Source organism: Onychomys torridus, chromosome 14 (genome assembly GCF_903995425.1).
Source record: "Onychomys torridus chromosome 14, mOncTor1.1, whole genome shotgun sequence".
Taxonomy (NCBI): Eukaryota; Metazoa; Chordata; class Mammalia; order Rodentia; family Cricetidae; genus Onychomys; species Onychomys torridus.
In genome coordinates, this window is record NC_050456.1 from 56530740 (window position 1) to 56553472 (window position 22733).

The 22733-nt window shown below is 42.3% G+C and overlaps 1 protein-coding gene across 29 annotated transcripts in view; it reads left to right on the forward strand.

The window, feature by feature from the left end:
• The window catches only part of Nrxn3 (neurexin 3), a 1610845-nt gene that overhangs the window by 103978 nt on the left and 1484134 nt on the right, over positions 1-22733 (forward strand). For 19 of the 29 annotated variants that reach the window (XM_036206279.1, XM_036206286.1, XM_036206265.1 and 16 more), the window contains 3 exons: positions 1039-1056; positions 18940-18969; positions 21661-21672. In XM_036206279.1, the coding sequence (XP_036062172.1) occupies positions 1039-1056; positions 18940-18969; positions 21661-21672 (60 nt within the window). The remainder of the gene's footprint in view (positions 1-1038; positions 1057-18939; positions 18970-21660; positions 21673-22733) is intronic. The other 10 variants (XM_036206284.1, XM_036206268.1, XM_036206273.1 and 7 more) reach the window with 1 other exon arrangement.

The window sequence follows — 22733 nt, forward strand, 5'->3', positions numbered from 1 at the left end:
TATCAGTACCTTTACTTTCTATCCTAACACAACAGCAACAACAAGAACAACAACAAACCAATAACAAACTAGGTAAGTCTAAGGTCTTCCCAGATCCACTATCCAGTGATTCTAAGTGCACCCATTCAGGATTTCCTGATGGTCAGTGGTTTCCAGGTCAGCCTCTGCTTGCCTCGGCTGTAGATAATGCTACTAAACTGGGTTTCTTATAGCCCCTCAGGCCATTTTCACTTAGGTTTCCTCCACACAGTTCTGTTTCACAGCTGAGGGTGGGAGGATGATGGAGACATCCCATTGTTGATGAAGATGATGGGAGTGAACTGTTCATTGGCTTAATCCATGTGTCAATCTTTCCAGGGCTCTGTGTTCAGTTGCGGCTGACAAAAGTGATTTGCACCAGGTCATTCTTGTCATTAGTGACGGGGTGAGAAGCAGGGAAACAGTGTTTCCATTTCTATGGCGAATGTTTGGTTCACACACAGTCTCACACACACGTTGCAGTCTGTGATGAAGAATGGTCACTGTGTTCTGTCATCCTCTGTCCTTCTGCCCTCCATGCTAATGAATGCTGCAGCTTGCTCTTAATGCTGATGTCTCTTTTTCTTTCTTCCTCAAGGGAGTGGTTAATTCGTTTTCCTCTCTGCTGGGAAACCTCACTTGACTCTGTGTCCAGTGTTTGGTATCTGGAAAAGAGGAGGATTTGCGTGGGTGTCAGTGTGCAGAAACCAATCAGAATATTTTAACCAATATTCTTATAGGATTCTAGGTTGCTTGGCTCTCTGGAGCCCTATCTGATTCCAGGATGATGTCTTTCCGGACAGATGCGGGGCTTACCTCTTTGGCTACATGCACAGTGAAAAGGGAGCTTGGTTTCCTTGGCTTGCATGGGTGGTTTTTGGGTGAAGGTAGAAATGTGGGGGCTTGCATGACCTTCGAACTCATGCAAGAACACATGGTATTGTGTGTGGGTGCACTTCTAACGCTCTTCTTCATTTCTCTCTCCTCTCCTTTTCCTTTGCTTTGAAATTGCTGCCACAGATGTCAGTCAAGGTCCAGGTGAGTCTTTGTTCGCACAGCTGTTGTGGGAATTTGCCTTCTGCCAGACGGTGCATGGTTTGATTCTGAGTGACCCCCTTTCCCAGGGATTAAAAAAAAACTTAGTATGTTGCATTTTCACTGATTTTTGGTTTAGAAGAAGAAATGCCTTGAAGTAAGGGTTTTTTGCTGGCTTTGAAGAACTATTTTAAAACCAATGGAATGTGTTTCCCTGGCTTAAGTGATTGCTTCCTTATGAATTCTGTGTGAATCAAAGAAGTGGAAAATTAACATTTTTGGAAAATATTTTTTAAAGGATTTTAGCTGTGTGCTCTCCAATGCAATGAATACTTTGCCTTGTTTTATAGCTATAGCTTCCTGTGGTTAAAAGCTGACAATATGACCTATTCAACCCAGAAATTATACGGGTAAAGAAAGGTTTCTTTCTTTTAAGAAATTCCTATTTTCTACAATGATATTGATAATACTCTATTAACCAGTTATGCAAGTAATACATGTTCACTATAAAAAAAAAACAAAAAGAGGATTTGATTGGATTTTGCTATTAGAAAATATAGAAAGGCCCATCTTCATGATAATTGTACACTTTTATTGAAAGTGCATGCTCGCCCAGAGTCCTACTTTTAAACTGTGTGTGTGTGTGTGTGTGTGTGTGTGTGTGTGTGTGTGTGTGTGTGTGTGTGTGTGTCTGTGTTTGTGTGTGTGTCTGTGTTTGGGCATGTACATATATGTGAATATATATGACCATAATAGAGGACCTAATCATTCATAGGTATGAAATATAAGGTGATTTAGAATATTTTGACATCTATTCCAAAGCAGCTGGAACTTTGAGTTAAGAATAACAGTTACAGACAGGAAGGGAGAGCCTCTCCAATATCTTCATGTTCACTTACTTAGTCCTTTCTGTATTCAATCCTTAGAGAACAAATATAAGGTAGGTATTGTTAAATACCATTTAGAGTATGTGAAATTTAGGGTCTGACAGGTTACGTAGCCTTGCCAAAGGTCATGGAACTCATCAATGGTAGTAACTGGACTCTAAGGCCAATTCACACTTCAATGGTATATGCTGAGATCATCACTGAAACTTCCCAGTGACTGAAGATCTTGTAAGTATCCCCTAATGGCATGATTGCCCACTTGTTTGCTTTGGCCTAGAGGTCATGTGGCCCTTTCTTTACTGTCACCTCTTTTTCCAAATGAATATATCCTCTCTTGCTTTTGAAAACCTGAACTAATCACACGTACTTTGGTAGGGCCTTTTTGATCATTGTTGTTCTATGGGGGATTACACGTTGTACAGAGGAGGTTTGTTGTTGTTTTTTGTTATTTTTCTGCCCAGCCTTCATCTTTATTTGAAACACGGCATGGACAACACTTCCCACAAAGATACCACTAGGGTTGAAGTCATCGCTTACTCACTTGGTAAAGTGCTTGTTGTGTGAACATGAGGACCTGAGTTATAACCCCAGAACCAATATTTAAAAAAAATCTTGGTGCAGGGATGTCCTTGGTAACCTTAGCACTGGAGAGGTTAAGACTGCAGCTCCCTGGGCCTTCCAAGCTCATCAGCCTTGATTTCTTGGTTGGTTCCAGGCCAGTAAGATGCCCTATCTTAAAAAATAAATAAATAAAAGGACATCTCAAAGAATGACACCCAAACATGTCTTCTGGCCACCATACACATGCACACATGTGGACATGCACTTGCATGCACATGAACACATATATATGTATATAACATTAGATCCATTCTTTCCTTTTAAAGTAATTTTAGTCCAATCATTCACTCAACAAATATGTATTATCAGGTAGTGGGGATGAAATGATAAACCAAACAGAAGACAATCCCTTGTTTCATGTGTTTTTATTCTAAATGGGGGCAGCTACATGGATGCATATACATCTGTATAGGTGCATATATGCATGTATACACAGTAATGCATGTATTAGTATGTATTGGAGCGTGTGGTGACTGCTAAATGGTATGGAGAAAGTGGAATATTGTAAAGCAGAAATCACTAATTTATGGAGAGTGGACAGGGGAAGCCTCTCTGGTAGCAGGCTATTTAATCCAAGGAAGTAAGGGACTGAGATCAACACCTCAGGTCTTGTTTGCAAGCTGAATGATGGCACAGATGTTTCCCAAGGTAGTCCATAGTCATCCTGATGAGGAATGAATGGGGTTGGATCTCAGCCAGCATTTTTCTCCTCCAACCTGTGTCCATGGGGGAACTCTTTTTCTGATTCTCACAAGGTCACCATATTGGTCCTTTGTAGAAGAGAATGATAGAGGGGACCAGAGGCCTTTCTTGATCTCTTCAAAGGGATGGAGGTCTATGGCTGCCCCTTCTTTAGATAATAGCAACTGTTAATGCTCTCCTTCCCTGACACATCTCTATTTAATGACCATTATCTCATTTTATTTTCTTAATAACTTTCTGAGGTATGTGGCCTGAGCCCCATTTTATTACTGACTAAGTGGGGGGTCCAGGGAGGTTAAGTGATGTGCTATACTCACCCAGTTATTGAATAGCAGGACCAGGAGGAGATTCTAGACTAAGTTTAAATTTTATGACCTTCACTTTGCCCTTGAAGTGTCTAGGGATGATTACCAATCCTGTCATTCCTCCAGCTCCTTTATTTTGTTGTGGTTTCTAAGCCTGAAGAAAACCTTTGGAACCAGGTCCATCAGTTGTGGCCATGGATGTGGCAGGAGCTGATCTGTGCAGGTCAGGCCTGGGGGAGGTTAGTGGAGGCCTTCCACCCTCTCTCAGCACCTGGCCAGGCAATCTGGTGGCTCTGACACCCGAAGCCTTTAGTGTCACTCTGATTCTCCCCACCCACCCAGGAAGACATATTGGGGGTTTTATGAGCTAATGTAACTGTTTACCCAGAGGCTGCTAGAAGACTATAAAAGGAATGATTGATTAATTGATTAATTTTACATACTGAACACATTGGTTAGAAATAATCCTACTGTAAAATGCAGTTTGAGATAGGGCTTGTGTGCAAAACCTTTCCCAGACTTCCAGAGACAGGCTGGGGCCTCTTGACAGTGAGTCCTGGATACCTGGGTCAAAAGAACAGGAAAGGTCCACTGCATTGCAACATGGGGTAAGTTCAAAGCCCCTCACCCTAGGCTAGGCAAAGGGATTCAGGATAATAAAAGCAACAGAAAGCATTTCTAGTACCACCTGCAGATCTTGGGAAGGTGACTGAGCTGTCTCCTGCAGATTTATGTTAACTGCTCTGGGTGGGCATTACTGTGTGCACTGCAACTGAGAAACCTGGGGAGCTCCGGTAATAGGCCAATGGCCACCTCCTGGCAGTGACTAGACCAGAACCTTAGAATTCAGATGCCACCAGAGTCTATGCTCTTGTTCTTCTAAAGCCCACACTTTCATGGTGGTCCTGTGGGCCAGCATCATCTCTTACTTGTGTCTGTAGTACTGATTCCATGCATAGTACATAGCACATAGAACCTACTAAGTGTTTATTGGACCATAAACATAGGGGAAATCTGACTCTATAGGGTCCTAGACACAGTACAGCTTGAGGGTGTACTGCTCAAGGAGCACAGACATTATAGCTAAAGAAACTGATCCCCCAAAAGGGAAGGGATCTCTCCAAAGATAGACACCCCTTGTATTTTCTGGAAGGGACCCTGTCAGATCTTTTCATCTACTTATGCTCACTGGGATTCATCACTGGTCTCCTTGGATAGCTTGTCGGTAGGCAGTACCATCCCTGCTCTTCTCTCAAACTTCTCCCCGTTTCTGAATGTTCCAGAACTCTCTGCTAAGAGAGGGAGGAAGCACTTGGAATGTAAAGAGAGGGGATAGTAGTGGACAGAGCCCTCCTTTCTACATCCCTCTCTTGGTACCCCTTGCTCCTGCCTAAGGGCTGTTTATGATGCTCTCTGTCAGCCTCTCCCCTCAGAATGGATAATTTCTCAAGCTCTGTCTGCTGATTAGAGCTGGAATTTAAATGAATAACTGTGACCTTGTGGATGTGCCCTAGTTATTCACAGGCCCAGTGAGGAAATAGGTCTCTTGCTCTGTCCATCAGGACTCAGGCAAGCACAGAAGGAGGGGCTGCTGTCTGCAGGGGTCCCTCAGAAGCCTAGTCTGCTTCCAGAAGAACTAACAGTGGAGCTTATGGCTTCCATTGTTTGCTGACCCTTGACCTCTGCCCCTCATTGCCTTTCCACTTCAGTGTAAGTCAGCCAGGGGACCTAGTTATTTGTCCCGAGCATTGCCTTGTCTCCAGGGAGTTGCTCAGTCCAGGCGAGGGATGCTGATGTGAACCTGTGGTCAGGAGACAGTATCTAATATGTGTGACTCAAGCCCAAGGCCACCAAGGGGATGCTTTGAAAGGCCCATGTATGGCAGCAGGACCAGCAGTACTGGCATTTCTAAGAGCTCAGTATAAAAGCAGATGTTCAGGGCCCACCTAGAGATATTAAGGCAGAGCCATCATTTTATCAAAGGCCCAAAGTGTCAGTGAATTAACCTTTGGCAAACACTGGCTTTGGATTTCCAGTCTCTCTTCCTTTGGGGAGCACCTGGGTTGTCTGCACTGAGGAAGTTGTGGTCCACCTTGATGAAGCCTCTGTCCTCACATCTCATGCTGCATGGACCACCCGCTTGATTTTGTTCATAGGAGGAGCAGGATAGAGGAGATTAGGGATGGGGAAGAATGAGCATCCATCCACCACCAAGTGATCTCTATGGACCACTTCTTAGGTGTGTTCTCGAACAGCAGCTTAGGTACTACAGGAGAAACATCATGGGCTGGAGTGAGTTTGGCAGTTGTCAAGGAAGGTGCTTGACATGTCTCAGTAGTGAAGGACAACCAAAAGAATATTTGGCAACACCTAAACTTTGTGAAGTTTGGCTTTTACTGTTCATAAAGTTTTTATCTGAGCACAGCTTACTCATTCCCCTTCTACTGTCTGGGTTGCTTGTGAGCTACAAAGCACGAATTGAGGAAACCTAATATACCATCTGGCCCTTTAAGAAGAGGCTTGGCCACACTGGGTTACATAAAGCCTGGACTCTGAGCCAGATGCTGGGGCTGACCTCTTGACTCTACTAAAGTAATCGGACCTGTTCACATTACTTTACCTTTGTGGGTTCTACTTTCTGTGTCTGTAAAATGGGGAGAATGAGGATGTTTAGCTCATGGGGCTGCTTTAAAGACAGAGCTCCACATGTACTCTTTAGAACATGGATACAGAGTAAGCAATGCACAACAGCTGTGATACTAAGTCCTTTCTTTCTTTCTTTCTTTCTTTCTTTCTTTCTTTCTTTCTTTCTTTCTTTCTTCCTTCCTTCCTTCCTTCCTTCCTTCCTTCCTTCCTTCCTTCCTTCCTTCCTTCCTTTCTTTCTTTTTTTTTTTTCGAGACAGGGTTTCTCTGTGTAGTTTTGGAGCCTGTCCTGGAACTCACTCTGCAGCCCAGGCTGGCCTCAAACTCACAGAGATCCGCCCGCCTCTACCTCCAGAGTTCTGGGATTAAAGGTGTGAGCCACCACTGCCCTTCTTGTTTGGTCTTTGCAATAAAAGTTTCTGTTTCATAGATGAAGGTTTACAGAGGCTAAAAAACCCAGACTCAAGTAAACAACATCTTTTCCATTGTTTTGTTAATGTCCAGAGATATGCTCCTTGGGTTTGATGTACACCCTCTCCATGTATACCAGATGCCCCCACCCTCTGTTACACTTCTCTCTTTTGGGTCTTGATTTTCATGCATCTAGTCTAGGAGTGTCTTTACATCCTTTGTATGGCCATCAAGAATGCCTTAGGATCACAGTAAAAGGGGACAAGGGGACTCATGTGTCAGGCCTCCACCACTTTACAGAAGAACCCTAGGTTCCAAGACACTATGCCTTTTGCTTGAGATCAGAAAGAGATATGGTAGACTCCAAGATTATATCACTTCTAAGGTCCCCTCTGCGCAGTTCCTGCTTTATCCAGGATTTGTGTACACTTGACTAAGAGTGTAGCCTTCCAGGGTAACAGGTTTCTTCCCTTTAATGTGAAGGATTTGAGTCAGAGGAAATTTCAATCTCTGTCCATTGTGAATACTTATGACCAGATCATCTGATTGAAATACTGTGGAACTGAAAGAATGTCTTCCTATCACTAAGACTCACAGTTCATGTCTTCAGCACTACGGGAGCATATTTTGTCTCTTCTTTCCTGTTCTTTTGGATAATAGTCCCACTTGATTTTTCTCTTATTACCTTACTAGGAAAAATGCTTGGCATTTATTGAGCTTGTATTTTGATCCAAGCACTGAAATGCTAAGTTTTGCATATATTATTTCATTCTTTAGACACCCCCATAAGGTAGATGCTACTACTAGGTGTATGTTACCTATGAACAAACTGACTCGAGTTCATTAAGTCACCACTGACAGTACATTAAAAGTTGGCAGAACACATTTTAAGCTCTGATCTCTATGGTCCTGGAGACATCTTGAAGGGAATTCCATCAAAGCACACATGCCACAAAGCTCACCCCTGCCTATTACCATGTGTTCCTAGCTTAGAAGGATTCCAGTACTTGGCAGACACACTATAAATGCTTCCTGAGTAGATGGAGAATGTGTATAACTCAGCCTGCAGTTTTGCCTCATGATTTTATGGAAGTTGGCTTTTTGTTGGGAGTCACTGTAAGGCAGGAGGTAATTGAATCATTTTTTATTCAGTGCTCTTCTTAGACCCAGCTTGGTGGGAGTAATTGGATTGGAAGGGGGCCCTTGGATGGGCCAACGCTGCTTAATTTCCAAACAGTTGCCCAGTACAGGCCTTGGAATACTCTCTTGACTCCTATAGCTGTATGTGATGAGTAAGGTGCTAAAACCGCCTTCCTCTTTGGCTATCTTAAAATTATGGTCTTGAAGCTTTCTCTTTAAGGACTCTTAAAATCTTCTCCTTTATTGCTTTAGGAAGGAAGATCCATGCCAATGGTTGTGGAACATGCTTGTAATCCCCAACCTAAGGAGGATCATGAGATCACAGCTAGCCTGGCCTGAATAATCAGTCTGAAGTCAGGCTATACCCTATATCAAGACTGTGTCAAAGGGAGGAAAGAAAAAAGAAAGGAAGGAAAAAAGGAAGTGAAAAAAGAGGAAAGGGAGGGAGATTTAAAAAGGCACCCCACCCCACCACACCCACTGAATGATTGTTTTAGTCACATTTCATGTATCATTTCTGGAGGGCAAGATGAAAATTAGAGAAATATTCTAGAGCCTACCATGGTCTGAACTCATCAGATATGCGTGGGGATGCTTCTTTGTTACTTCAATGGCGAGAGGCACCAGAGACCTTTGGTAGTAAAGGACAATGAGTCCTAAGCATCCTGGGGTATATGGGAAAACCCATGCAGAGATTTGTGCTACTCAGAACACCATTGATGAGAATAGCATAGAACAGTTATTCTCAGGAGAAATGAGGCTACAGAACATCCACCTCACCCAGCTAAGTCACACAGCCTGTTCGTGGAGACCTCGTCAGGCTATGGAGGTCTCATAAGGACATAGGCTGTGCTGGCCAGATTGCTGGGCCAGGCCTCAGGAGGGGTGGGAGATGGAATGTAGCCCAGAGTCCAGGACAGTGAGTTCTCTTGTGAAGCAGCTTTGCTGACTGTGAGCACAAATGGAAGAATCTGAGGATGCAATGGGCAGGGGTCCACTTGTGCTGCCAGCTTATTAGAGAAATGGTGTTGGGCCTGGCTAGGTAGTGCACACATATAATTCAGGGCACTCGGGGTGGGGGGGGGGAGGGAGGGGCTGTGGCAAGAACATTGCCAGTTCAAGGCCAGCCTGAGCTATGTAATAAGATGTTTCAACTCCATCAATCAGTCAATCAAAATGTTGGTGAGATATGGGAGGGGTCAGAGAGGTGCCTTGAATAGATCAGTCTTCTAAAGAGTGACAGACATTATAGGTTTTCAAGCCCTTACTATGGGCTTTGAACTGTGCCGTGTGCTTTTTTGCATGTTGCTGCATGTGATCATCACAGTGTTCCTGGGTGGGGCATGTTTTATAGGTGAGAGGTAGACAATTTAGAAAGAGGCATAGAAAAGTTAACTTGCCCCACACCTCAGGATTTGAATTAGAGCTGGGACTTGAGTTACACTTTGGATTACAGAGAGCAAAAGTTTGCAAAGCACCAAGATGGCCTGGAGAGTTAATAAAGGAGAGCCAGCCTCATTACAGAAAGAGTTCTCCCAGGTGAGTCTGCTGCTGCTTGGAAGAAAGCCATGTGGATGATGAGGGGTGTGGAGCTTCACTCTTAAACTTACAAGCACATGGATGTTAGAGGAAGGAGAGAAGTAGAAAGAGTAGGATGAGTGGTCCCCCTTTGTGTTCCAATAGCATTTAGGACATCAGGAGGTATAGCTACCATCCTTACAATTTAGCCAGATTACCCTTCCCCGCTTTGTCCCCACGGGCTCCTGTAGTGTAGGGAATGTTGCATTCTTTGGGGATAGAGACTTCTCTGTGCTACATGCCTGCCACACTATCTTGTTAGAATCAGTTTGTTTTGGATGGAAGGGACCCGATGGGTCACCAAGACTCTGGAGCAAAGTTTTACATCCTTTGTGTAAAATTTTATTCAGACTCACTTTGAACCCCTTTGGCAATGAGCAGCTCATTGATCCCTTGATCTTTTCATTCTGTTCCAGCAGGGCAGAATATTTGAGAGCTCTTTCTTATCCTCACTTGCTACAGCGTTCTACACCTGTGTGGCTTCTAGCCCTTGGAGACCCATGGAACATATCTAATTACACTCCAAGTGTTTGATGTCAAGGCTTTTGTCTTTGAGGAGTTTCTTTTCTAAGGACTAAAACATCTCCAGTTTCTTTGGCCATTCTCATCTAAGGGTTTTATTCTTTCATCTAGGTCATTGTTCCCTGAAAAATAACCTTTTTTTTTTTTTTTCTTTTCTATACCTATTTTGAAGAAGGATGCCCACATAACATATGGTACTATGGGTACAATTGGGATCAATTCATTGCAGACATCTCCCTTGCCCTTGTTCTAGATTCTACACCCATTCAGGGCAGCACCAAACACTTCATCTTTCCTTTTTATTGACTCTAGTGTTAAACAGAACTTGAAGTCAATGAAAACCATACTATTTTTGTGTGCACTGCTAAGTCATTTTGTTCCCCTTCCTGGACTTGCACAGTTGGTCTGTTTCACTTAGCATGGGGCCACCCTTTGATTCTGTTAAATCTGGCTTACCACGATCTGTTTGGATGCAGTTCTTTCATTGGGAACATCAGCTGTTCTTTCTGGTCTTATGTTATTTGTGAATGAGAAGTGATTTCAGAGAAGTTCATGACAGGGAGATCAAGGAGTTTCTCTGTTGTAAGATGAGTTTTTTCTAAAAGTCATTCTTGTTGATCCTTTAACCCTTAGAGAGAAAAGCAAGGCTGCTTTTGTCTCTTTGCCATCTCTGGCATTCATTCATGAGGGAATCTTGCCACTTCTAACCTCTAACAGAAGAAATAGATCAGGAGAATGCTGTGAAGGTCTTTGACCCTATGATTATGCCATGCCAAAGCTGTCAGTGACTCATAGTCATGATTGGAAGTAACACTTTCTGTCCCATCTAGTCACCATGTTGTCAGAACAAGGTTGGCTCACAGGCAAACAATGATCATCTGATTCAGCTACTGCCCTACAAAGGGCTAGATGATGAGGATTAAATACAGTGGCATCATAAAAAGACAAAACTCAGAGGCAAGCGTCCAGCGGGTCCCTGCTTAAAGAACTAGCATCAGGACCCCTTTTCTACTGTGTTTCTGGAAGTCACTAACACCAATGCCACCGCTGCTGCCACCGCTGCCACCACCACCACCACCACCATCATTGTTAGACTATCTGTTCAATTGATCCATAGTACTATGCCAAACTTGTGGGAAAGATGATATTTCTCAAGTATTAGCCTAGGATTGCTGTTATGTAACATCTTCCATCTGGAAGCTTGTATAGCTCAGCTGCAGCAGTAGTAGGCTCTCCTTGACACCTACCATTGTGGTCATGGGTACCATTCTTAGAATAGTAGCTTGAACCAACTAAAATTATTATCTCATAATAGGTAAGAATGTGCCAAATGTCAACAATGTTTTCATCTGATTCCATGCATTATGTTGCTTGTTTTCTTTGTGTTCATGAATCTTAGTGTTGCAGGGGTTTTGGGTAGCTAACGCTTAGAGCATCACATGGATTCTCTTCTATTGCATTTCTAGCTCATGGAGCTACCTCCTTGTTCTACCTTCTGTTCATGTTGGATGCCTCTTCATATTGCATGTGCAACTTCTAACATGATTGATAGCAGTGCTCATATCTTTACCTAGCTTTTCTAATATCTGAGTGAATATGAAAGTCCCTTCAGCCATTCTGTGTTTACCATGACTTTGGGCTCCTCATAACCTACCTGGCTCATTCCCTTCCTAACATATGATCCCATCCTCTGACCCTAAACCCTGTCAACTGTCAGTGCTGAGGAGAGGGAAGACTTGAACTTTTTAGTTTCTGGAGTGTTGGGGATATGGGTTTGTGCTTAAGTGCCAGAATTTATATTTGTCCCTTAATATTCTTTTTGAGACACCATATAGCCCAAGCTGGCCTCAAATTTATGATCTTTGTTCCTCAGCCCCCTGAGTTCTATGACTGTGAGCACACACAATCAAGCCTAGCCCTTAAAATTAATTTGCATTCCTTTGTCTCTTCCTATCCTTTAAGATCCCCCTTCTAATAGCTGTTAAATTAGCGATTCATCTGAGCTGTAGGTCATCACAACATCAAGATGAGGAGTTATGAATGTTCTTATTTAAGTCATTGAGCATACTATGGATCAGCTCTGGGCTGGGCTGTCAGGTAGGAGTTAACTCCTGGTAGAAAAGGAGACTACTGTCTGTAGTGAAACTCAGGAATTTCCCAGAGAAGAACTAGTCTGAGGCAACTGTGGACTTGAGTGGAGCCTTTCCTCCACTCTTGCCACTCTCTGTGCCTTGGTCTATCATAGTGGCAGGCTTCAGCCTACATACCTCCTCCTTCCTTTATCCCAGAGGCCCTATATAACATGCACCTGTCTTTCAGGGGAGATTTTCAGTCTGTCTGTCCTGATGATCTTCTCACACAATGATGTCAAAGGCTGAGTTTGAACATGTCTCATGTCCAGACTTGCATTATCAAGAGGAAGATGGATTAATAACTCCCAAGAAATGGCCCCAGAAAGGAAGAATCTCAAGTTTAGATGGAAATACATATTGTGGCTGCTTAGCAACGGTTAAACATTTACTTCTCAAGCATGAAGATCAGAATTCAGATCTTCAGAACACCAGAATCCACATATATGCTGGTGGATATTATGACCCACCTGTAATTCCAGCCACTGAAAGTGGAGACAGGGCATCCCCAGAACAAGCTGGCTGGTGAGACTAGCAATATTGGTGAGCTTTGGCTTTGACTGAGAGACATTGCTTCACTGAATAAAGTAGAACAGTGACTGAAGATGCTTCCTGACATCAACCTCAGATCCCAGGTGCAGATGTGCACATATGTATACCTACCACAAACACACAAAAATGGAAAGGATAGAAATACATATATTAATCTACTTCCCTCTTTAAAATGCAAATCTCAGCATGAGATTATTTTTTCTTCTGCTCTCCCAAATTCCCAGTCACCTCACCCTAGAGACTAGATTATTGCAGCCATGCTTTTTGTTAACCTTTCCATCTTCCCTGTCTCTTTAGTTCTGGAACTACCAGGTTAATGTTTTCATTACTTTCTGATTTTGTGTAATTAAAAAAAATCTTTGTGGCTTTGTAAGGATTCAATGTTGGTGCTTGCAGCAATTAGTGACGTTTAATCTTGCTCCTTTGGTATAGAAAAAAAAAGAGAGAAAATCAATGAGAATTTTTTACTTGGGCAAAAGCGATCCTGAAAGTGAATGAATTAAAATCTTGGAAAAGATCTTGGTTTTTTCCTTTCTGAGTCTTTGCTCTTCCTCTATCCTTTTTTGAAATACTTTCCCAGCCAAGGTGAAGGAAGGAAGGAAGGGAGGGAGGGAGGGAGGAAGGAAGGAAGGAAGGAAGGAAGGAAGGAAAAAAGGAAGGATGAATTGAAAGTCCTCTCAGGTAGATGAGGTGATCCTGGTTTGAGACAGAGATAACATTAGCTTAAACAATGGAGATCTTCAACTTCTGGCCTGGTTCCTGAACATAGTACCCTCCTCCGGCCTGTTTTAACAAATGGTTTCTATTCTCTGTATTAGTCATTCTCATAACAGGTTTCTTCATGACCATTAGATTTCAAAGCTATCTCCATTTTTCCTGAGTGGCAAAATGAGCTATCTCCACAGGGATTTTTTTTGAAGGGTATAACATAGTTTAGGTAGCCATATGTATATTTCATGTATACTTTACATATGATTTACAGTCTGTTCAATTTTACATGTCTTATTGATTGACAATTTTTTTCTTTTGTTCTAGTATATACTCCAGGAACCTGTGTGCCACAGATATACAGACACAAATAGCATTTAAAGCAAAACAAGAGGGAATCATTTTGTATGAGAGACCTTGTTAGGGTCCAGCATGTTCCTAGATCCAGCTAGAGTAGCACTTTGTCAGGGTCCAGATAGAAGTCACTTTAATTCTTTCCTTCTGTTATTATTGTAAATATTTTAAAAAGGTAGTGTAGTTCCCTAAGAATTCTATATTGGCAACTCTTAATGTCCTGCCTACCAAAAGGTCACTTAATCACATCTCCTGCTCCATACCTACCTTATGTGAGTTCTTACTGAGCTGAATTTTGAGTAATAATTTAGTATCTGCTCAAATCCAAAATCTAAGATAGGGTCGTTTTAAAAGTTATAATTCCCTTTGTCCCTATGGGCCTGTGACTCAGCCCATGTCTTTATGACAGCCTTGGAATGCCAGATCCAGAATAAATGCCATATTTCAACCAAAGCCAGCAAGCTAGCTCTGAGACTGGCTGTGTAGTCATGGGGGTAACTGATGTTAGCATGCATCTTGACTGTCCTTTGAGGTTGACCAGAAAGCCCATCTTCATTTTAACCTATTTCCCATAAACCATGCACATAACCTATATCCAGTGTGGCTACCACTTCTTTTTGTGCTAATTATGTGCTTCTCCATTAAGAATTTTTGAGAATTACTTTTTATAATTTTTGTTGGAAACCATATAGTTCTTCTGTTTTTAAAAATATAATTAGAATATTTTAATGTTGAATACATAAAAAAAACTACCTCAGTATCCTCCCACCCTTTAAGACAGAGCTATCTCCCATTTCCTTCAGGCTTCCTTCACTTATCTCCTGTGCCATGAAGAGAGTGTTTTAAGTCCTTACATTCAACTGGATCCCCTCTCAGACCATTTCATTATAGTGGTAAATGCCTGATGGGCATTTTTGCTTGAAAATTCTTTCTCTTCAACTTTATCATGTCTGATACAGAACCCATTATCTCCCTCCACTCTAAATATATTTCCCCACCTCATTTCACTTTCTCTATTTCTTCTGTTGTTTCTCCATTTCCCCATCTCTCATCTGCCCCTCCTCAAAGCATCTTATTCATCGTCAAAGCCTGCTAAATCCTCCTTCTCCCTTTTCCTTTCTGCTACTTGATAATCACTGGGTCCTTTGCCTCTGACTGATCTTTCTTCTTTTGTCTCATTCCCTTAATTCATTTCATCTCTGCTATTGTAAAAATAGTCTTCCCCAACATTGTTTTCTGCAGGTTTCCTGTCCATGAACCTTCAGTGTCTCCCATCAGCTGGAAGATCAAGGCCATTTTCCTTAGTTTTGAAGCTTATTGCTTCCATGTTTAGATTATTAGGATTATCTATTTTTTTATATAAGCTAATTATATGTGTCTATTCTTTTTTCCATATAGTATATTATTTCATGCCTGTCATATGCCCAGAAATGCCCTTATTTCTGGAAAGCAGAACAGGGTATCTTGGGAGGTGATTGAGTTAGCTCTAATGCTAACTCTTTCTCCAAATCTCAAACCATTTTAAAATATATGTATATGTATGCATATGTGTGTGCAGATATGTGTGTGGGGGAGGTGGGCAGAAGGAAACCTCAGCTGTCTACTTCCTTTGAGATAGTGTCTGTCATTGGCCTGAAGCTGACAGATTAGGCTAGACTGGCTGGATAGTGAGCTTCAGGGATCCTTGTCTCTGCCTCTCCTGTGCTGGGATTATAAGTATGAGCCAGCATGTCTGGCATTTTCATGTGGGTTCTAAGACTGTAACTCAGGTCTTCATGCTTGCAAGGTTGAGGTAAAAATGAGCCATACCCTCAGTCCTTAAGCCATTTTTGAAGTAGTATTTCAAATCTCCCTGCCTTGCAAGAACTTTCTCTGAATATGCAAATCCCTTCATCAGTCCATGCTCCTTCTTGCATGGATTCATAATTTGGTACTTAACTATTAGATACTACCTATTCATTCTTCATTCAACTGTCAACATATACTGAGTGTCAGGCACCAAATAGATAAATGTTTCACTGTGTATCCATATATTTTCATAGCATGGTGTGCATACCAGCAACCCTTACACAGCCCTTATCTTATATAGGCCTAGGCCAGTGGTTCTCAGCCTGTAGGTTGCAACTCCTCTGGGGGTTACATATCAGATATCCTGCATATCATATATTTACATTATGATTTATGACAGTAGCAAAATTGCAGTTATGAAGTAGCAATGAAATAATTTTATGGTTGGAGGGGTGTCACCACAACATGAGGAACTGTATTAAAGAACAGAAACATTAGGAAGGTTGAGAACCACTGGCATTGACTTGTATATTTAAACCTCAAGCCATGTATTAAGTGATCATTATTATGTGGATTTTCTAAATAGGAAAAAAAAGTCCAGAAACTTTCAGCTGTGTTCCTAAAGTTACAAGATAAACAGTAGCAGAGGTGAGGTTCTAATCTGGCTCTGGAGCCACTTATTATATATCCTCTTCTAAATGGTCACACAGCAGTACCGAGCCATTTGTGTGCACCTGTGAATATAAACACACAGATTCCTTCCTTGCTAGAATTCCCAGAGGCCAAGGATGCTGTGTTTTACTTACTTGTGTCCCTACTCCTCATCCCAGGCTTTATATATAGCAATATTTGCATAGCTTGGTCTGTTGGTTGTTGATACTTTCATTAGCAGTTGAAAGAGCTGAAATTTTTTATTTGCTACTTTTTAAAATCAACATATGACTATATCATTTCTTCCCTTCCTCCCTTCTCGTCAACCCTTCCCATGTGCCTCCCCCAACTCATGAACCCCTTTTCTTGAATTATTGCTGAGATTTTAAATGGCAAATAGTGTTTAGAGGTAGAAAGGAAAGAAAAAGAATTCTAGAATAGAATAGAGTACTCCAGAATTATTGGCAACTAAATTCTTTAAGCTTTGACGATAGGTTTGTATAAGAAAAGATACTAATATGCAACTCTTAAGAAAAAAAGTAAAATCCTCCTCACAAAAAGTAAAATTAAAAGCCCCACATTATGGCTTCCTCCCTTCCTAAGACCTGTTTCCTGGTGTTCATGTCTATTTTGCTTTATTCTCTTCAATGCAAAAGTTTGACATTAGGATCCCAAAGCTGCATTCCTGGCTTGATACATCTACTTGAGGTTTTTAGAAGAGGAAGAGGATGAACCTTTTTACTTGAGAGATAATGCTACAACTATGTAGGTAGCCTAATAAAACCTGATAAGTATGTCTTTGAAATTTAAAAAACACAGGTGGTAGGTTATTTGCATTTTAAAAGGATTCTTCCCTTCACAAAAAGATCCACTGCAGGGTTCCATTAAACATCCAGTCCTTCTTGCTACATTTATCATACAATTTAATTTACCAGAATTTGATTTATATACCACCATAAAGGGGTAGCTCTCAAATTTCTTTGAGCATGGGAATCCTGTGAGCAACTGATTTAAATTTCAGATCTTGTCTTAGCACTCCTCCCATCCCCACCCCACCCCGCCCCAGGATTCTAATTTAGCTTGCTTGGGGTAGGGTCCTGCATATTCACTTTTTATCTGCTTTGGGAACTACATTAGCTGGAGCCCCATTGGTGGGTTTACTACCAAGTGGCCTATTTACTCTTCATTTGGAAAATGTTAGATATATTTTTGGTTTAAGTGGAATCTCCCATCTCCTTCTTACTCCTGCTAAAGCTGTAAGCATCTCTAGTCTTGGATGTATAACAATTGCCTCCCTCCCCCCTCCCCCTGCAAGAAAGAACAACTTTCAAGCATCCTATTTTATACTGATATCTTCCCAGATCTTTACACTTATTTCTCATAGGTGACAAAGCTCTCTGGACTTATGTATGCTCTATTCCTGTCCCCTCATTTTCCACAGACCCTGGCCCCTACCCCACATCCTTTCCCATTTGTGCTTTTGACCATGATGTTGGTACCCAGGGCTTGGCCCAGAACCATCAGCTGTGGAGAAAAGGATGTTTCTGTATGCTTCCTCCTCTAAAATCTAAGCTCTTTTCTCCTCTCTTCCTTTTATTCCTCAGCCCTGCAGAAGACCAAAAAAAAAAAAAGTTTTTTTGAACAAAGCAAATTTGAGACTCATCCGCTTTGGCATGATTCACTCTTCCATGAGTATTAATCCTAGTCCTACTACAATGAATGCCAGAACCTGAGATTTTAAAATGTGATTATAGTTTAATGAAATTTGTTTCAAAAAATAGAGTCCGTGACATTTATGGCACGTGTATCTATGTATTTAATATATCACTGATCTTTTAAAAGTCAGTTTCTTGACCTACATTTAGCCTCTGATTACTTTTCTAAATCTCTAGTAATCTCCAAAAACATTGAGAGATTTCCATACTTTAGAGGGTTTTTTGTCCTTTATTAATCTTCTGTATCCCCGAGTTTTGCTTCCAGTAGAAGCTCTGGGGGGGGTGATCTGGGTTTTGTGAAGTATTTTCAGTGGCAGCAGAAGCACCCCAAGAGCAAACGGCTGGTGTAGTTGGCCACTGGGCACTTGGAAACCTTTGCTGTTAGCAGATATATTGGAGCCAATGCTTCCCTTGTCCCGAGGAGTCCTGAAGAACCTAGTTTGCCCCCTGTCAGGACTCTCCAGAGGTCCTGTTAGTTGTTTATTGGGACTTTGTCTACCTCCTTTAATCCACTGAGTTCAGGGCTAGGCTTCCCTCATGGACATGGAAGACTGTGGTAGTGTAGCAGAAGAGGTAGGAGACCTAGTGTGGTTATCACTGGTTAAAGTGAAAAGAACAGAGATGGTTCTAGGTAGTCTGAGCAACCCTTGCAAGTAGGAAGTATGTTGATGTGTTCAATATCATACAATTTACGCAAAGAACCAAACAGTGCATGGGGGGGAGGGGGGGATGGATGGCACTCTCTGAATGGTGAGATTTTAACTGATTCTTTTTTTTCTTAATTCTTGGAATTTTCCCCAATTTCTGCAGTGAACATGTATTACTGATGCAAGTGAAAGAAAGAAACTGTTAACCTGATACTTTCGAGTCTCTTTCCCAGAGAACTAATCTTAGTAGATCCATCACAAATCCTATGGATTGCCTAGAATAACAATAAAAAGGAAGTCCTTGGTATTATTCAGTGAACGGAAATCTGTTCTCTAGATGGGAGAGGGCCAGCCTTCTCCCATAGTGTGGGGGCTGGTGTTCAGGGTGTGTTGCATGCTACTGAGTGTGTGCATGTGTCCTCACTATACCTCCTTCTATGCAACAATTAAGAGACTGTTGCTTTGCATTTGGGATTTTAACCATCTCCTCTCCCCTCTCCCTTTTCTCTTTTCTCTCTCTCTCACCCCCTCAGGCCTTTCCCATCTTATGATGAGTGAACAAGGTAGGTGCTGTGGTCCTGCAGATGCCTGACTGTTTGCCTCTGTGCCTCTGGCTGGTCATTCAGAGCCTCCTCCATAGAAGGCCATTTGCTGCCCGTGCCTCCTGCTGTGGGCCAGAGTGGGAGCCAGGCCCGCTCTGCTGCTGAGGAACACCTTTCCTGATGCACTGTGGTGACCCACCTCCTCCTCCCAGCTTCTCCATCCCTCCCTACCATTTGTGGTCTGGGCCAGGCGGGGCACTGCCCTGCTGGGCTGCCTCTCAGAGGGAAGCATGAAACAAGGCATGACATGTTGATAATGGGGGTGAATGCAGCTAATTTCAGAGCAACCAGGCCATTAACTTCCTCCTGCTGCTCCCAGGCCCCAGGTTGGGTCCTGGCTTGGGAGTAAGGAGCAGGGTCTCTCCCTGAACTTTACTCTGGGTAAAGGTTTGCTGCGTGTCCACCCCTCCATTCCATTGCCATCTTAATGACACACTGCCCTTTCTGGTCAAAGGAAGCCCTTGGCGCAGGGAGGGTTACTGTTTTAAATTCTTTATAAAAGAATAAAAGGAATCACCGAAAGAACAGGCTAATGTCCTCGTGGTGGGATTCTAACTCATTATGCACCCTGAAGAAAACTGCATATAAAGATCCGTAAATTCAGCATCTGCAACCTAAAATATTCAAATATGCAGGGAATGAAGTGTGCAGGAAATTCAGCTCAGCTAGGCATGGGGTGGGTTGTGAATGAAGCCTTCTTCTCCTCAGTAAAAATTTTCCACATTATCAGCCCAAATCAGGATCTGAGAACCGAGCCCACTCAAAATTGTCTTTTGCTTCACTGTTCAATTGCTACCATTGTGTTTCTTCCAAGCCTTGGGGTGATTGCAAGATTGGTCTACCTGCTTTGCCCTGTCACCAAAAGACTGTTCTTTAATTTTTCTTATCTGTTTCTTTTCAAAACACACATCAGACTCAATGTGCCTTTGGGAGGATCAAAGAAAAGAAAGATGTGGAGGAGTTCCACATACGATTTTTTTTTTCTTGATCTTTGGAGAGCACAAGGCCATTTCCCTTCCCCTACTCTCTCAAACTGACCATTTGATTGTAAGGGGGATGCCATTGGATCAAGTAACCATCCAGGGCTGAAAGACACTATTTAACAGTTGGTGGTGGGCAGTTGAGGGCATCCTGAATTAATAAGGCTGCTTTTCTAATATAAGTGTATTCCACAGCATGAGCCATGGTGTGGACTCCATAAATTTCAAGATGGTGTTGGTTTTTCAGAGAGCAAATATCAATAATATATTTGAAGGAGAGGGTCAAGTAAGTCCTCTAGGGTTAGGTTAGGGACTAGAATGAAGGCTGCCTGTTCCTGTAGCTTAGTGAGGGGATATAATACCAAGTATTGCGAAGTTAGTATGAGTAGGGGATGGGCTTGATATGGATAATTTGAGAAACAAGTCTTTCTCTTTAAAGAAATCTGAACAGAGTTCTATGAATTGCTGGAATTTAATGGTCCACACTTGATGACAAGTGACACCATGAAAGCAGGCCATCAGAGTCCTTATGACAGGACCTCCTCCTGTGTCCTCCAATTCTGTGCTCCTGGTTTCTCTTCTTATGGTCTTCCAGCATTTCAAGTACTCTGAGTACTGCACACATCATATCGCTAGTATCACAGGGCAGGCAGATGGGCTGATATGAAGGGACCCCCTTGATCTTAACTTAGCTTATTTCAGGCACACTAACGCACCATAGGAAGGTTAGATACCAATTGGTATGAACAGCATTTGGAGACTCTATAGCATGCTCCTTGCTCTAACCTCACATGTACACTTGTGCAGCATTCAAGTATGACCGTGCTCCAGGCTAGTGTCCCTTTGAGAGAGAAGAAAAGAACTATGCACACACAGATGCTGAGATAGGGGACTTCCAGAAAAGATGCAAAATTCTTCTGGGTGATGGTGCCACTTAGGTTTTATGTTACTATTGGAGGCTTGATTTGACTTAAGAAAACCCTTTGACTTCATCCCTCATCCTCTCATTCTGTTCTGTCTTCCCCTCATCCATTCTTACCCTACAATGACTACCTTAAAGCCATCATTCTTCTCCCCTGCCTTCTTTTAATCCCTGCACATAGGAGCCAGGGGCTTCTGCCTGAATCTCTAGAATTAATATTTGGTGTCCACAAATACATGTGGTATATATGTGTATTGTGTCTGCATCCCTTATACTTGTATGTCACAGCTTGGTCCTTGTGTCTCATGTGAATGTTGGGAAAATACAAGAGAACTGAGATTCTCAAAGATTTTCCCTAACCATGCTCTTCAAGATTGGTTATATGTGTGCAACTTCACATCCATGTGGCTGTGCAATGCTTTTGCATGCAGACTTTGCCATGTTTCTAAGGATATAACCAAGAAGAAATGAGTGAGATGAAGCTTAAACATGAAGCCGATGGAAGCAGTGTGGCTGACTCCAGCATTTGCTCCCTAAGCTTCCCATCAGGCATTTGCTTTGTGCTGCCTCCTGAGGATGATGTGGGGCAACTTCCTGTGCTGTCTGTCCTGAGATCTGCCGTGTATGTTTCTTCTCAATGTACCTACAGTGTGCTGATGTCCACTCTCTTTCTCTTGCTCTCTCTTGCCGCCTCCATGGTGGACACCATGCTTCCTCTCCTTAACTGGATCTTCTGCTTCCTTTCTGTAGGTAGAAGTAAAGGTATAGATCACTTTATTTATCATTCTATCAACCTGTCAATGTATACTCTGCATTATCTGTATATGTGAGAGGAATAATTGATTTTGATGAATATATAGGGTGTATTAAAAGTTACTGCTTTTTACAACATGTTAAATAAATTAAAAAGGCATGGTGATCATTGCCCTTCAATGAACCCCATGTTCAGTGTTGGGGATGGTTCTGCTTTCCTGTAAAGTCAGCTTGAACCTTACACATGATGTCATGTGGTGTCTAGCAGGAACAGGGTCTCTGGAAGTAGGCATACTGTGTAGAAATGTGTCTTATTCCATTATAGGGTGTTCTAAGATCCTTCTTGTGATGTATGTTTTCAGGAATAGGGGAGATAGGAAAAGGCGTCTCATAACTGCTGGTTTTTTTGCATCACTGAATTTGGGGTATCATCAGCACCAGGGCGATCATGGAAGAGAAAGGGGAGATGATTGAAGAATTGCCTAATTTTACTAACTGTAGATTTTTTGAAGTGTTTCTTTCTTGCTCTTTTTTCTTCAGTGCTGTGATTTTTGGATTTGTGGGAGATGGACTATTAAGGGGTGATAGGCTAAGAAAGGTGGAACCAGGCAAGCATGAAAAAAAAATGTAGAAATAAAAACACATAACACCGGAAGGAGGAAGAGGAGAAAGAGGTAGTGAGGGATGCTAGTGTACAAAGCCAGCCTTTTGCCAGGCAGTCAGGGAGGTGAGGTGACAAGTAGGTGGCTTCTTATACTTTGACATGCCTTTGCACCTTTGGATGGCTCAACTCACCCACCCATTCCTAAGCTCAGAGAACCTGGCACACCAGCTGGCGTGAAGGAGAAGCTAATTGATAAACTAGAAATGTGTGTCTCCATCCAGTCTGCACCTCCTGGATAACTCTCCCATCTTGGTGGGCCAGGGCACTGCTGTTTCCCTCAAGAGATGCCAAATAGCACAAGAGGGGCAAGTAAATTCTAGGGTGAGGACAAGGCCAAAAGACGGGGCTGATGAGTTATTCGAGATGCTCAGCGGAGAACTGGGCTGTGAACTGGTCATCTTTCATT